This window comes from Phaethon lepturus, unplaced genomic scaffold (assembly GCF_000687285.1).
Source record: "Phaethon lepturus isolate BGI_N335 unplaced genomic scaffold, ASM68728v1 scaffold48708, whole genome shotgun sequence".
In the NCBI taxonomy this organism is placed as follows: domain Eukaryota; kingdom Metazoa; phylum Chordata; class Aves; order Phaethontiformes; family Phaethontidae; genus Phaethon; species Phaethon lepturus.
The window spans coordinates 38,124-55,606 of NW_010557833.1; the positions used below are offsets into that span (position 1 = coordinate 38,124).

At 36.8% G+C, this 17,483-nt stretch overlaps 1 protein-coding gene across 1 annotated transcript in view; it reads right to left on the minus strand.

The window, feature by feature from the left end:
* Positions 1 to 6,110, minus strand: part of LOC104625278 (death-inducer obliterator 1-like) — a 40,009-nt gene extending 33,899 nt beyond the window's left edge. Inside the window, 4 exon segments of the mRNA XM_010292863.1 lie at positions 1,779 to 2,097; positions 2,421 to 3,321; positions 3,619 to 3,729; positions 5,944 to 6,110. Of these exon segments, the coding sequence (XP_010291165.1) occupies positions 1,779 to 2,097; positions 2,421 to 3,321; positions 3,619 to 3,729; positions 5,944 to 6,040 (1,428 nt within the window). The 5' untranslated portion in view covers positions 6,041 to 6,110.
* Positions 6,111 to 17,483: the final 11,373 nt, after the last annotated feature.

Here is a 17,483-nt window from a genome sequence, read left to right on the forward strand (position 1 = left end):
ACCTTCAGCGTTGATGTCTGTACTTTCACAATTTCTTGTGAAAGAAATTCACAATTTCATTTTAATCACAAACCAAAACTCTACAGCTATAGGTGCATATGGACAGCAACAAAAATAAGTCCCTCAAAGTGCTTAGAATACTGGTGTAAGAGAACAGATAAACTGAATGAGACTGTTCAGTCACCTTACAGAGTGATTTCAGCACATCAACATACGAAATAGCAATGATCTTGCCTAGAATGGACAGGGAACTCTGCAGCTGGAGTAGTGCTTACTGCTACAAGCCACAGAGGGATAAACTGAGGTACAAGGGACAGCATGGGCTAAAACACAGACAAACTTGGCCATTCAGTTCTCTCCAAACGTGGCACCACCTGGCCAACACAAGTAGAGCAGTTCCATTCCATTTCCAAATGCCAAAAGAATACCTAAAATATTAGCAGTTCTTCCGTAAAAGGCAATGAGTTAATGATACTTACATTTTTCTTTCACTAAAGGAGAGGTGCCTAACACATTTAAATAACTTGTTAGCATGCTAGTATCAAAAAGTAATTGGTGATACTCAGAAGCAGAACTTAAAATACTGTCAGTGAAATGCAGACCAATGGCAACAGAACTGGACTCTCAAAAATGTTTGTGTACAAAGAAGTATAAATGTATTTGAAAACATTTATCTTAAAAACGTAAATATTTATTATATTAAGCTCAAACTGTTCTGATCTATACATTAAGCTCACTATGCTGATATGGATAATTCTGCTATTTAGATTGGATGGGGGTGTGTGTGTGGGGGTGTCACATGTATGTTTTGTAGAAAATATACTACAACAGAAAGAGTCCTCCAGAGAGATGCTTATACTCAAACTTGTGATACTTATTCTAGGGATGATAGGATGATTCCAAAGTTTAAGGATTAGGCATCAAAGAACAAATTCATACAGAAAAAATACGAATAGTTGTAGCATTTCAACAGCAAATACACTAAACATGCTCTCCAAGGCACATCAAGAAGAAAATGAAAATGTTCAAGATGCTGGCATTACTATAGTAGCTTAGGCGGTACAAAGACAACCACTGTAGCACGAAGTTTTTAAATTCATGTACACTGAGCTGAAGAAGCTTCTTTGCCTGTATTTTGAACTCGGCATGGAATTTGCTACTACAAAATTTAAGCTTCTTTTATATTTTATGCCAGAATTTGCAATAATTTGAAATACACATTTTTCTGTTAAAAAGGCAGTATAAAACAATTGTCTATGTACTAAAAGCTTGGGGAAGCATCAGGACAAAAGTCAGAACTTCAACGACTAATTGCAAGTACAGAGGAAGCACAGCTGGAATTAACTCCAACAGACACCTGCCAATGTTAAGTAAAAAGTTTCACTATCACTGAAAATGTCCAAAATAGTTTGATATTATTGCAAAGCTAGTATAAACCAGTCCAGAATTTGACTATTTTTGTTAAAAGACCACCTTATTATTTGACTTTCAAAACAGGATTTATAAAGAGCAGAATAGCACAAAGGATGTAGTGTGGCATTTCCTTACACCTACATTAAACTTTTAAATGCCTCACTTCAAAATAACACTTTCTTAGTTTTAGTTCCTGTACTGACAGAACTATGGATAAACTTCTGCTAAACAGTAATATTTAGTGGGTTGTTGAGCTTCATATTTAGCTTTAAAAAACACAAGTCAGATTTACCGCTGTACAAGTACACCATCGTCTCAACGTACTCAGGGAAACACAAAAAGTAAGAAACAGTTAAAATACTTACAGGTTGAAATATCTTCAGTTTTTTCTTTCCACTTGGATTTGCAGCCTTTTCAATCCTACCCTTGATTCCTTGGTCCTCAACAGATTTTTGTTCAATTGTTCCTATGCTTGTGAATTCTGTGCCATCCACATTTATTTGCCCCGCTTTAGCTTCCTGATGGTCTGTTTCTGAAACAGGCTCATCCTGTCCCTGTAGAATGGTGCAATTTGGACAGATATAGTCCTCACCATTCCTTTCCAACAAGCGCCCTCGAGCCTCAGAAATACCCACGCAGTCACCATGAAACCATTCCTCACATCTATCACAACAAATCATAAACCTGAAAAAAAAAAACAACACACCAAGAAACAGTAAAATATTGTGAAATGAAAACAATTAACGCTCAACAGATTTGCTCAAGCAACAGAACTTAAATACTCCACAAAAGCACCAGGATACTGTTCCGCCTCACTGTTCATTTTTGTATTCATTTGTTCATACCTTCTTTTAAGTATTTCTTGTAAGATCCCCTCCAAACTTCAAAGAAACCCAAGAGCTCATTTACATATACTCAAAAAGTAAGCATTAGCATTTGGTTTCATTTTGCATCACAGAAAAATTCCAACTACTTGCACTTCATTTTTAGTTGAAACCTTTGCCTACCTGTTGTTATGAGGCTGACGACAAATACAATACAGTGCATTTGGGTCATAAATCTCAGACTCAGGCTTGCTTTTGGGAAGTTCTTCGGGTTCTTCATCTGTGATCCCTTTTGCACCAAGGTCAGGCTTTACCTCCTGAGCCTGAAGATCTTCAGTGTCTTCCTCAGACACAACCACTTGACTTGCAATCTCAGTGCTGTCTGCAGTCTCAGGCTCTTCTTTGACAGGCAACTCAGACTCAACTTGTTTTTCAGACGGGACATCACCTGTTTCTGCAGGATCTTGTTCTGAATTTCTTTTCCTCAGGCGGTTCTGTATATCCTTCAGTGTCAGCTGCACAGGCTTCTGTTCAACACGTTTCTTTCTTAGTCGATTCTGTAGTTCCTTTAGTGTTAGCCCATCACTATCACTATCAGAAGTATCATCTTCCTCTTCCTCCTCCTCCTCTTCTTCCTCCTCTTTCGTGCGTCTGCTTTTAGAGCTTTTCTGATCCTTACTACTCCTAGTGCCAATCCTCCGAGTTGCAGGTTTTATATCTGGAGTGCTCTCAACACTATCTTCTGAAGCAGTTTCAGCATCTGTAGCTGGACAGGATGCTGGTTCACTTGAATCTTCCAGAGCAGTTGCAACACTCCTCCTTCCTCTGCGTCTTACTGTTGTAAGAAACTCTTCCCCTCTTTCCGTTCGCTTTGGTTGCCGTCCGCTACGCCTGAGGTTTAAGCTTTGCTGCTGCTGTTGTGGCTGTTGCTCACTAGAGTCCACATCAGCATCTCCTACACCTTCTCGCTTAGCAATTGTAGTCCTTCGAAACCCCCAGGTTTTCCTGAACTCTTTACTTGTAGGCTTGATAGTTTTTTGCTCCTCCTCATTGCTTTGCTCACCTTTCTCATCCAAAACTGATGCTAAAAACAAGGGAACAGTTATTAAACTGGTGGTGAAGGAAGATATTTTTTCAACATGGTATTATTTTCTTTGTGATAATATATATATCTCCACCTCATTTTATAACCCTGAAAACAGATAAAATGCTTTCTTGTGAATGTAATACAACAGTAGTAACAATGAAGTACATCACCGAACACTATGCCAACTGAACCCAGCTGTTACAAACCCTCCTGTTATTGAAAAATATATGTATATACACACACAATGGACCGATAGTCGTATTTTCTGCCCGATTTCAAAGGAAGAAATCTTACCAGGAGAACTATTTTCCATGTTGTCGGTATTGGATTCCGATTCTAATGGCACTGGCTGTGAACTTACAGCTTGTTCCATAGTACGGACACCACTGTCCCCACCCTGAAACGCTGAAGAGAAACATAAGGTTCAAAACTCAGATTCAAAAAATACTCACATCCAAGCAATTATTAAATATTCTGATGTAATCTCATTATGTTACTGTAACAAATACTTAACTTGAATTTCAATCCACTAATAGTCACTAAGTATCAATAAAAAGTTGACTGAATTTCTTCAAAGACAAAGTACTAAGTTAAATATATGGGTTTGGACACTATACTGACATATTTTATGAAATAGTCTTAGGATTTCTGATATTTCCAGTATTTTCTGATATTTCTCAAAGAAATCCTTTCCTCGTATGAATCTATTCCCTGGGGTTTGTCTGGGTAAAAACCTATAGGTTCCACTCCTTATAGGGACACAGCAACCATGCATGCACCAGCGTCGAAGACCATGAAGCAGAACAAGCAGTCATCCAAACAGACAGCACAGACACAGTTACTGTTTTAAAGATGAGGATGGTATTTGGTATCAATAACATTTTCTGGTGGAAAGGACTGCTGATTACCTGCAGCAGGGTAACAAACAAGGTAGAGACAACAGCTAGTTTAAAAAATTTCAAAGCTACTGCTGTTTAGATAATCCAGGGTTAGTCAAAGCACAATGAGGTTTTGGATTTTAAACAAAATCTGATACCAGAGAAATATCCTAGTCTTCATTGTTTAAATAAACTAGGTCTATATCTTGTCTATTAAATAGTTTGGCTGCTATTTTTAAATTGTTTCAGAAACACTGGTGGGTGTTCAGGACAAAGCAACACATCCTCCTTTCATTATTTTTCTAACAAGGTTTATTGGACAGAAGAAATTATACAGAAAAGAACGTAAAAATCTTCTCAAACATCTCTCTGGGAGAAAAAAAAAAAATCTGCATTGAATGAAACTTGAGAAAGGCTGCCCCTTGACCTGGTTATTTACAAGAAGGTTTTCAGCTTACATGATCTACCACAATAACAACAAAAAAAAATTCAGCAGAGTACCTCCAACTATTACAGATGGAGACATAGAAAAAAACCCCACAACCTGTGCTGACAACCACGTTCCCTTTTTTCTCAAAAATCTTTTCCAGCATCCTAACTAGGAGACTCTTTTATTTGAAAAGACAGAAGCAAATGAGAGAAATAAATCTTAAGATCTGAGACTGCATTTTCAGTAATTCAGGTATAACCTTGCTTGAACAAGTATTAAAGTTAGTATTACATCACAGTGCAATGTTTTAAATGAGTTGCATGCCATGTAAATGCTCTCCAAAATGAATGCAGAAACGACGTTTGGCAGTCATTGCAATTACATTGCTCATGTGAAACCATAACATGCATTACTAAGTATACCTCCACAAATTGGGTAAACAGAAACAGTACTTTAAAAACAACCGGAAACACCTCCCAACTCTCCCCCAAGAATGTTTCTGGGGTAGCTACAGATGTATTCCTGGCTCAAGAATTGCACAGGTAAGCCAAAAGGGAACATTAACAGAATTCCTAAATAACAGCATGTGCCGAAAGAATCCAAGGTATTTCTAACAGCTGTACTTATTACAGCTACAAGTTTTCAGAGGCATCCTTTATAAGCTTTTCCTAATCTTGCAGTGTAAACTGGTGATAAACACTTAATTCATATACCGCATCAGCTGTATTACTGTTCTGCCTTATCAAACAAGATCTCTCTATAGTGCCACTCCTCTGCTTTCTAGTATTATATTTTACAATGCTACAACAGAAACATAACTGTCAACGCTATGGAAACGTAAGCATCCATGAAGATATGTTAAAAAAATTAACACTTAAGTTGCAACTTAAAGAGACATTTCAGTAAGGTATTATAAATTTTGCTGTAAAAGCAGCGGACTCCAAAACATCAATTTACATTGTAACGGATTACTTTCAACATTACAGACAGAAAAAAAAGTGAATTTTAAGTCTGCAGTACACAGGTAAAAAGCTGAAACTGCTTCAATCCAATATGAAACTCCATTAAGTTCCCCTGTTAAAAAAAAAAAAAGCACTAACCATAATTTTTTAAAGTTTTAAAAATAAACAGCACTACAATTATATTCACACCAGAAAAAGTCAAAACTGTTGAAGTTCACATCTTTGTTTACCTTGGAAGATGAGGAAATGTTAAAAGCTACAAGCAGAGGTAATCCAAATTCTGAGATTTAAATTCCAGATAAAATATAAAGAAATAGGAAGTCTCTTCAATGTCCTCTATATGCTTTACCTGACACAGCATTAGAGGTTCGAATGGTTTCTCCCTGCAGAGCTGAATGAAAAGCAGAGCCAGAGGAGGGCAGCAAAGGATCAGAGTCATTCAGCATTATCCTTCCAGCACATGCTGAACTTCCTGATTCACAAGTGCCAGGCTGAGTCTCTGAGTTGTCAGCAGGACCAAATATTATCAGTCCTCCTTCTCCTGCTGGCTCCTGGAAAAAAAAAAAAAAGAGATAAAATAAGGCACCGATATACTTATGAACTTTTCTTACTATTGTTTCCATAAATCTGGAATTGCATTGCCTCTATTAGACTATAAAGCAAATTCCGTTCTTTTGCCTTCTTGACAGTTTTCTACTTTCAGAAAGACACCGAAATGGTAAAGAAAAGTCAAAGTAAAGCAATACCACCTCCACCACTTACCAACAGTCGATACCTTTGAAATAAATACAAAATATGATTGTACTCTCATCAATTCATTTCGATTCCATTAAGACTTCCACAACAGTAACAAACTGTAATCAACAAGTCTATTCCATTTACGGTATTTAAAAGCATTCTGAGAGTGAAATTTAACAGCGTGTCTGGTGTAATGAAAATTCCAATATTAACCCTTAGAAAACATTTCAAAATCACAAGGTATTCATTTAAAGCATCTGAGCAAGAACAACCGTTTAGTCCAGAGGTCCCAATTCACATGCAGAACGGCAACGAAACATCAACACTGCTTGCTTCTGAGCCCAGGAGCTTGAAAAATCAGTAGGAAACGCCTGCATTTAACCCAAAGTAGTCTATCAAACTAGAAAAACGCTGGAAAAGAATTTAGGAGGAAAAGGAGGACCAGATGGGCAGGACAGAAAAAGTCACTTTTGAACTGGCCTATAAAATAAATTAGCAAAAACAAAAGAACAATACTGGACACAGACTCCGTGTGCCAACATTCTGCAATTAAAGATGCAAGGGAACTGCCATAGTAGATGTAGGAAATAACTAAAACATTAATAATTCTTTCAATGGAGTAAAAACTGATTGTTAACACTCCAGGTGGGGAGAACGTATGAATTTAAGAACAGATTATATAATCCTTCACAGACATGCCAACACACAGTCTGAATTTTCTTGTTAAAGAATACATCATTTTTTAAATTTTTTTTTTCAAATCTCTCAAGTCTCCAACTCTTAAAGCACCTTTGCTTGTTAGAAACACTTTTTTTACTTCCTAAGCAATGATCATCTCTAGGTGTTTTCCAATGCCATATGACCATCCCAAAAATAATAAGGAGAAGGGAATAGACAAACCCCTCCCCAGATCTGATTTTCATCAGTGGATCATTTTATTACTTCATGAACAATAAAGCTCAAAATTTGCAAGGACGTGGCAAAGCAGAATTAAGAAAAAAACCCATGAGTGTATAGCTAGACCCACATAATCACCTTCTCTATAGTGGATTACATACATTTTCTACATTCTTTCCCTCAGCCAACTATTCCCACTCCAAAAAGGGAAAAATTAAACAAAAAAAGACAACAGAATAAACTAATTTTAAAGACCCTAGTGCTGTATCTCATTACATTGAATACCTGCTCTAATACGTATTTTCCTCCATTGTCTGAATCAGTGATTATATCCAGGGAGTCAGTCACTGATGGCTGAAGACAGTCTGAGTTTAAAGTGCCTTCTTCCACGCTGTTGTTCTGTAATAACCTTTCAATCTCCCTGTTCAGAATCTCCAACTGATCACACATCACGCAATTTTTAAGTGATATGCCTAAAGGAAGAGGGAAAGTCAGCTAATCACTTCTTATTCAACTCTTATACTAAACTATGAAACAAACTACGCCTCTAGAACATACAAAAAGTGCATCCTATTTGAATAACTTATCCAGTAACATACTAAAGAAAGAATTGTCTAAAGGACTGTCTTCACAGTGCACAGTTATATAAGTATCTGTCCCTTCAAGGCCCTCTTAACAATTACGTTTGAGCCAAAGGCGACAGCACTAAAGCATTCCAAACATGGGAACAGCATCCTCTCCTCTCAGGAGACATTCTGGCTCGGTTAATGTAATACATTTTACAACGTTAGTCATACCCCACCCAGTGGCAAGGCTTTGCAGTACACAGGCTACAGCTCTCCTTTAATATAAAATAGCATTTTTAACAGAAATAATTGAAAACTAAAAGATTCTATGCAAGAATCATGCTTCTTTTTGTATTAGATGTCACCTCATTATTATTGCCTGTGTCACCTACAGGAAAAAAACTTTAACAGAACTGCAATTTAAAAACAATTTCAAATTTGAGAGGTATAAAAATTCAGTACACTTAAAACACTAAAATTGCAGACCCCCTACATTTGCTGTAAAATGCTTCTTGCATTTCTCATATTATTATTTACTATATCCATTTTCTTCCTCTCCCCATTTGGTCCAAATTATTTTTCATGAAAAATAGAATAAGTTTCAAACTTATTTTACACGAGTTTGCTCTTGCAGAACTGCATATTAATACAGATTAAACTTAAATGACTAAGAAGTAGCTGAAAAATCAAATATCATCAAAACATAAAAGCACTAAGCCTTAACTCACAATTACACTTCTAAACCTAGCAAGTCTACTGGCACTTCTATGTAAGCATTCTACTAATTGCCTGCAAAAATATTTACAACATAAGGCGACATTGAAAGTCTTCAAATACCTGTTTCTCTTCACAATTCAGTATGATTTTTTTGTTCATTTTGTTCTGTTTGTTCTCAAGTGAACTATTCAATTGCTGCTGAGATACTGGCAGAAATGTAAGGTGAAGCAGCAAGCTGGTTATCTTGTTTTAAAGGAACTGAACATCAGTGATCAACTTTATCTTATTCCTCCTAATGCAGTACATTAACCACATTTCTGAAACTGGAAGATCTAGCTGGAAACTGAAAATTATTGTAGTTCCCCAACAGACAATTCCCATCAGCATCATCCTGCCTTTCTGCCGCATTCCTTTAGAAAGCATATTCCTTTAGAAAGGATATTCTGTACCTCTGAAAATTCTGAGGCATGAATCTCTACAAATGATGGGACAGAAAGGTAAAGTAATCTTAATAATAAATATATATACTGTTGCTTATTCAAAAAGTCTTCTGTTTTTTCTTAGGTTAACAACTTCTGTGATAAGCAATCTCCACTGTGAAAATGCGTAAGCTTTTAAGACCAACTATAAATAAAGTTAGAAACACAAATCAAGAGTTTCTTAAAGGAAAAATCTCTTCTCCCTTCACAGATGAAGTAGGCTTTGCCAATACTATCCATAGGTTGATTTAAACAGTTATATAACATACACAGCAGGTCCCCATTGAACATAAGATTCACAGTGCTTCTTAAAGCCATGTTTATGGACCATAGTCCAAAAAAGAACAAAGTACAACCCAAACACTACTTGAGCTGCTACTGTCCAGGTCCCTTCTCCTATGCTCAGTTATGTGGTCCACACCACATCCACCCACATACCTCTGCCACAGAAATAGTCGCCTGACTCCTTAGTAGACACTCAGCTTATGAATTCAGCAGAAAGCGAGCCCATCAAAGAGTGACCCAAAAGGAAAAAAATGAAACAGAACAACAGAAGTAAAGTGTAAATGTAAAGTGTACACACTAAAGCATAAAGACATGGAAGAATAGGGATGAAGAACAGGATCTCCTTAAGCAGGCTGAGCTGGTGTAGTACCTTGCTGCTATCTCTCATTCAACACATGCATGCCATGTGGCAAGCGCTCACCAGGTCTTAGCCAGCAGGATGTCATTAACTGCTCCCTCAGTCAAGACTCTGTTTTAAGCTTGCAAACTGCAATAACATCAGCATTCCACTGAAACAGAACAGTCACTTATCTAGAAGTGGAGCATAAAGCTGATGCACAGTACCTTGAGAAAGAACATTCATCCAAGTAAGTGTTTATATAGGTTTTTCCTCCCCTGTTAGTTTGCAGGTAAAATGCTCCAGTTTTCCCAAAACAAGTTAGGCACTTGAATTCATTCTAGACCTAAATTCCAGAAGCAACTGAAACACAGAAGTATCCTACTCTAGAAAAATCACAAAACTGTCACAAGCTTTTAATTTCCATTTGGTCAACTATTTTCAAGCAGTGACAAGCCCAAAAACACAGGGCTGATCATTCCGTAAGACTACAGAAGCCATCACTCACATTCAGCATCCCTGTGGATCCTCCAACTACTACAAACCTGAGTTTTTCAGTGTACATGGCTTGAAGCTACTCCAGAGCAGTATCAGCAGCCCACTTAACAAGAGACAGAAAAGATATTCCCAAATTCCAAATCCAGCTACTGCAATACCACTTGTTCACAAACACACAATACATATTAAAAAAAAAAAAAATCTATCCTCCAACATGCCTTGATTAAAAAAAAAGAGAGAAAGCTTGCAATCTCACTCCACTTCTCTGTAAATCTATTATCCCTGTCACATTCAGACAAAACCTCAAGAAAAGCATACTGCTACCTACTGCCATCTTCGCAACCCAACAGTTCACAAATGTCAGGCAAAAGGGAAGAGACATTATCTGTGCCAGCAACATAGAGCTGAGAGATGTTAACCGCAGGACAGGCAGCTTGAAGACACCTGGATCTGCTGACACCAACTTCACTAGGCCCTTCATAAGATGCCTTAACATCTTAATCTGATGATGACAGAGCAAATTTTTTAAAGAACACCAACATTTCCCCATCTTTTTGTGTTTATATTTTTAGACAAAAGCCAATTCAACAAACTACCAACAAATATACATTCAGATCAGTATCTCCACTTCTATTTTTTCTCTCACTTCCCTGAAAAGGTAGTAAAACATTCAATGGGTCCACTGCTGCATAAAGATTTTGTCTTTCCTAGAACTTATTTTAACTGCATTAAGAATTCCCTGCCCCAATTAACTGGGAAGACTTCACTCTAAAAGAGGATGTTGAAAGACAGCTCAGTTATAAAACCTTTAACATGAACTAAAAACAACCAAAAGAAATAACCTCGTTTCTTCTTTATCTGAGGACTTGTGTACAAAAAAAAACCCCATGCCCCTATGTCAGAATTCAGGGTAAATTTTTCACTTTCAGCTTACTAGCTATTTTATTTAGGTTTTTTAGGAATCTATATGAAAGACTAGTGACCTTTATCCTCTCATTAGTGTTAATCCTCATTGTTAACAGCTGGATGACAAAATATGCTGTACCTTATTCCATGTACTTAGATGTCAGCACTCTTCAATACTCTAAGAACCCTACAGAAGGAGGTCTTTGATTTTGAACAATCTCACACATATTCACCCCTACACAAGCATCCAAGAAAATAAGGTTCACCTCATATTTGTGACTTGTGATAGACCCTAGTACCTGCAGGAGTTATTTCAGTGTGACTTGTTACCTAACAAACATTTACTTCTACTGTGACAGAGAAACAAAGGCACTCTTTTTTTTTTTTAAAGTCTTCATATTGAAGTTCCAGTTAATGTTTTAGATACATTATGGAAATTCAATGGCCAGGGCCCAAGGACAGGACAGAAATATCAAACCACCACAATGGCCAATACAAGGTTCTGCAACTTTCTGAAAACTAAGGTTAGTGAGAAGACAGAAGACTGCTTGCACCTGCAAAGAAATTCAAAATATGAGAGTCTTATACCTTCTAGCCTTTAAAAGCAGGTATCATTCATCAGTAACCAGCTTCATCTTCACGTCCTGGCACAAATCCAGTCTATGCCAGTATTTAAGATACTAGCTTCAATTAAAGTGACTTGTAACTGGCCTTTAGTTATATTTTCGGTGAGTTTCTTCAGAATTAGAAGGCTTGACATGAAAGGCATTTGGCTAGGATATCCAGGATATGTTTCTTAAATATCAAAGAAACTGCAGGATGTTATGAAGAGGACAGAAAGCAACCTTTCCAGAATGATCTAACAGTGACTCCAGTCATAACTGACACCGTTTGCTCACTTTATGTCCTGTAAAAGAAGCACTGAGCGTGGCCTATGCTTTATGTGTTAAAAAATTCCTAATAAGCAAACATTAATGTCATATGAGAAAAAAATTAAGAACTCATGTAAGGACATAATTTCTGAGGCAAATAAAAGTAGTATTGGTATGGCTTAGTTGATGCTACCCCCACTCAGAAGACTGATCCCACTGAAAATTACTTTACATCCCTCTTTGTCAAAGATGACATCTGGGAAACCTGCACTCTTTCTACTAAGCAGCAGTAAAATTAATCCTTTGCATCAACAAGCATTACAAAAGCAGCCCAATCGAAGTCAGTAGGGCAAAACCTACTATGTACACAAATAAGTAGCTGCATTCAGACCATGGACAGAAGGTGCAATCCACTGACCCCTAAGAAGAGCAGGAAACACGTTCAGCACTAGCTCTGGAGAAAGCCATGTACACACAGGGCTGCAGTGCAGTTCCCTCCATCTGCTCATCCATGAAAGATGCGAGAGCAGACTCCTTACATGAGAAACAACAGAAAATCTGATTACCAAAATACAACTAATATATTGTCTTATTTTCATATAAAATGTATCCATTGCTTACTGATTTAAATATCTTCCTTCTGAAAAGAGGAAAACACCTTCCAAAAAGTTGTGAAACGGGAATGTTGTGACAAGAGAGAAGCAATGAGTTGAAGAGTGATAGAGGCAGCAGTCTTAAGGCTGAAATCTGGATATGGGGAGACACAAGAAAATTGCTGTGATCCTGAACTCCTTCCCTGCACTGCAGATAATTTATTATCTCACTACTTGACTACAACACACAAGCTGCAGTTCAAGGTCAAGAGTCCAGACAACTCTGGTAAATATAAAGATTTTACGCCAAAAGAAGCTTACATTTGAAAGATCATGTTAAAAATAAAATTTGCATAAAATCAAAGTGTTTCAGTGCTTATAGTTAGACCTAGAACAATAAAACCAAAGGGAAATAACCCTAAAAAAACTGTAACATCTGTAAATGTTTTGCTGGCCATCGTTAAACACACTAAATTAATTCCAAGATTATAAACAAACCTACCATCTCATATACCCGCAATACTAACAACTTAAAAGTGGCAGTTAATTCCTTCCTATTCTACAGTCACTACATTATTCCCGTTAAAAAAATTAACACATTAACAAGGTTTTAAATTTGCACGATGTAGATTCAGTAATACATAATTCAGTAATATACCCATGTTCTTCAGAAATACCCCATCCTAATTTAAGAAATGTGTACTCTTCTTAAATATTGCATGAAGCAGTAATAATTCTAGGCAAATATGAAAAGTGCTATATAGACAAATTAGGATGAAGTATCACCAAGATCTAGTTTTAAGGTAGCTTTTAGTATCAGAACAGTATTTCAACCCCAGATGCCCATAACACAACATATTAGGCAGGCATGACATCTACAGTCTCGTCTCACGTCACACCCTTCCACCCTTCCACTCAGTCCTGCTGCTTCTTCCCTCACCTCCCCATCTCTCTTTACAAAGACAGGTTCTAGTACTTGTAAAGCCTTATTTTTCAGTGTTGAGTCTAAATTCCTACCAAAAGTAATGGAAACAACCTGACTTGATTAGCATTGGAGATCAGGCTGCTCCAGCATACAAATGGTTGCACTGGAGGACAGAGAATCTGCATCTTTTAAAGATGGTGGAAAGAAAATGTGTGATGGTACCCACACCACAGTAGTCTCCAATGTAAGGGTAAAGCTCCCCAGGGACACCTTAGCACACCAATGTGATCAGATCTCTAGGGGCAGGAGGGAAGGAAGAAAAAAAAGAAATAAATAATTAATTCAGAGGCTTCTGCACCTCTGTTGAGATCCACCCTTCCTCAATCTCGCTGACATTTTATCAAGAAATCTTTGAAGGTACTGTAAGACCTTGTGCTGTCATGATGTGGTATCATGAGTAATTCAGTAGTGTCCGTCACTACCACCTTTCTACCATCAGACACCCCCGGAAACTCAGACCATTTCAGTGAAGTTTTGTGGTTTGCAGACTTTCTGACTTTGAATGCAGCTTTTTGTTTGGTGTTGAAAAATTATTTCAAATGTCCAGGGCATGGTGCAAAACACTTGTCCTGTCTTGGTACAGGAGAGCCCATTAAATGCACATTTACATGATACAAAGTACTACCAATATGCAGTGCTGATGCCAATCAATTAATGAGATTTAAAGTGTAAATGTTAACTAAATTTTTTTTAAATTTCCGAAGATGCACAAACATGTTTAATTTTCTTCCAGATTTTTCTCTCATGAAAAATTATTCAATACATTTATAAATTTCAAAAGATCACTGTTTTCCACTTGACAAAGGTACTGAAGAAATACTCTATAATAAACAACTTAATAGCAAACCAATTTGACAGCTTACTTTTAAGCATCATCATCATAAGTTAAAGATGCATTCACTTGGTCTCTGTACTTGCAATAATAAAGGAATTAAGTTTCAAAATTAAAATGTCTTTAGTCATCCATTATTATAAACCCTTCTCTATGTCTAAAACTAATATATACACCATCATCCTTTCCATGACTTCTGTCAGGCTACTCACTTACCTTACATAAGCCTCATAAGAAGGCTACTGCCTCACATGATGGAAAACTGCGCACACATAGGACAGCAATCCTGTGCATTTGCAGTGAATGTGGGACCTCCTGGAAATGCTGAATTTAATGTGCATGCACAGAATCAGATTACCACGCACGCACTGTAGACTAGTGCACAGTAACAGACAGAAAAGACAATGAGCGACTCCACAGCATGACATAACTACTCCAAGCAAAACCATATAAAGTAGCTCCCTGATTCATGCAAAACAAAATACACACACACTGAAGTTTATTTTTCTATCTTTCAGATTAGAAAATCATCTACCCAAGCAAAACATTAAAAAAAAAAACTTATTTCAGATCATAGAGGATCAGAATAGTTAGAAAAAAATAAATTTAAGGAAAGAAGGGATGGCCCACACAGCAGGTAGTGCAGCAGAATGAGGACAGCACCAAGTATGACAAGTGTATTTTATTCTGGATAAGTAGCAAAAAGTGCTGCTTTGAACGAGAGTGAAGTTCCCACAGCTAAATTCAGCTGAATAGCAGTTTCTCATAGAAACATTCAAGGCACTTTAGCAGCAGGCCCACCAGAAATCTGGCAAACATGAAAATTTTATTTAATAATAGACAAGACTATGATCATATCTAGACTACAGATGTTCATTGTCACAATTGCACAAGTCGGGAACGTTAAGGCGTACAATCAACAGAGCCGTGCTGGCATAAGCACCTCGTATTGGTGTAATTACACCTGCAAAACTGTACTTTTACCTGTATGAGTCATTCTGTTTGCAGGGTGGGGTAGCTGGTGTGCACCATCGTGGTGCAGTGGAGTTCTACCAGTGTGGCTGCACACCTAACAACAAAGCTTTATCAACACACTAGTATGGGCCCTTCCAAGTAGGGAAGCAGTTTATCTCAGGAGGAAGCACGACTGAAAGGTCACTCAGATTCCTTGAATGAAAACAGTTACATTAGCAAACAGATTCTAAGATATGTACATGCACATTAAAGCTTTTGCCAACACAGCTCTGTCTGTTAGTAGCTGGGGAAAGAACTGTAACTGTTAACTGTACTGACAGAACTTTAGTAAAGGTCAAACTTTAACGTAAGACACTATGCATATCCTCCAACCTGTAGGCCCATAATTGTGTTTGACAAACAAAATTCATATTTAGTTTACTGTTTTCTGCATTTGAGGAAACATTAACTAAATTTTAAGAGGAAAGAAAAGTATTATATACATGCCATTGGCATTTTCTAGTCCAGAGCTTCATAGGTGTTTAAAAGACTAGGTAGATACACTCTATTGGCTTCCTACCAGACTGACATTTTGCTTTTTTTACTACTCCTATAATACCTTCCAAAGCCTTTACTCACATTCTTCTGAGTAAGCTAATCCCATATCTGCCCTAGCGATGAAAATTTACCCAAAGACAAAAATTTTTTTGGTCAGGTTTGCTTCTGCTCTTAGAGTCTGAACATAATGAGTAAAAAATGTGACAGCACATAGATTTTGCTCATTAAGAAAAGTTTTGAGCAGAATCACAAGCAGCATAGATAGCTCTGCTTTTTTCTTTTTCCCTTTTAACAAGATTAAGAAAAAAAAAAGGCAGCTTTCTGCAGTCAAAAGCTTAAATTAAAAAAACAAACATAACCATCTCTGTACAATAAACCTTCTAAAGGCCCCAGTACAAGCCAATTTAACATGCCATGGTCCTAAGTTTAGGCAACAGAAATATCAGTTACAAACTTTGATTGTTATTGGGTATTACTCAATATACAAGATTTTTACTATACCTTTTCCATCACCTTGAATTAAAATATTTTACAAATACATACTAATTTGCCTCATGTTCAATTTCTGCTACTGAACTTGACCTCTTCATCAGCACTGAAAATACATTTTCAGCAACTGCACAGGAAACAACGTGCTTTGGAAAAGTAATTCACGCAATCTGGCATTCCTCCACTGAACTACCAAAGAAATTAGTTCTTTATCATGGCTGTTAACTGAATAGCAACAGTTGTTCGGGCTAAGTCTGAGAACCTTACAGTTTAACTCTTCAACATCCCACAGCTTATTTATTTTTAAACATACAAGATCACAATTCTGTAACTGTCAAATTTCAGCTTGACTACTTAGGGTACTTAAAAATCCCCTCTTCTCAAACAGTTTTACACAAAACAGTAAAGCTGTACAGGCTTTTTGTCAAGTTGGCATTCTAACAGTACATAAACTAGTTACACATCCTAAACTATTATATATAAAAAATGTTAGGTTTACATTACAATTAAATTATCTGTATCCTCTGGCATGTCTATTTATTTTTGTCATTGAACTGTGTATACAGAAGTGGACTCAAAACAACTGCAGGATTATAATTTCTGACCCTATCAACACAGCTGTTGAAAGAAAAAAAATCCTATGTTTTTACACTTTTTTCCCTTATTTCATTTGTAAAAAGTGAGCTAAAATATAACATCTGAAAACAGCTATCATTTTAATTCTTATTCCACCAAAAAGGCTTCATTAAATGAAGTAAAACAGAAATTAATTTCTCCTTCAGAATTTAGCGAAACACAGTAATTACAGCATACTGATTATGTTATTAAAAATACAGTAAACCGTTCAGCTCCCAATTTTGATTAGGGATTACTGTGAAAACACATATAATGCCCATTTAATCCTTGTGTCTTAGCTTCCTAACTGGAAATTTAAGATTTTTATTAACCTCAGAGTCTATCAATGCTCTTGAGACTACCACCATTAACAACTGAAGTATTCACTTATTTCAGAAGCTGTATTAGATAAAAACTTAGTAGTACAACCCTCAAAGCATTAACTGACAGTAGACTGAAGATTCTCCTAGTGAGGCGAGAGGTTTGACAGCATACAAAAAAAGCAACCAGTTCTTGTGTAAATTACATAAATCTTACTTGTATTAAATCCTCTCCTTAAGTCTCCTAC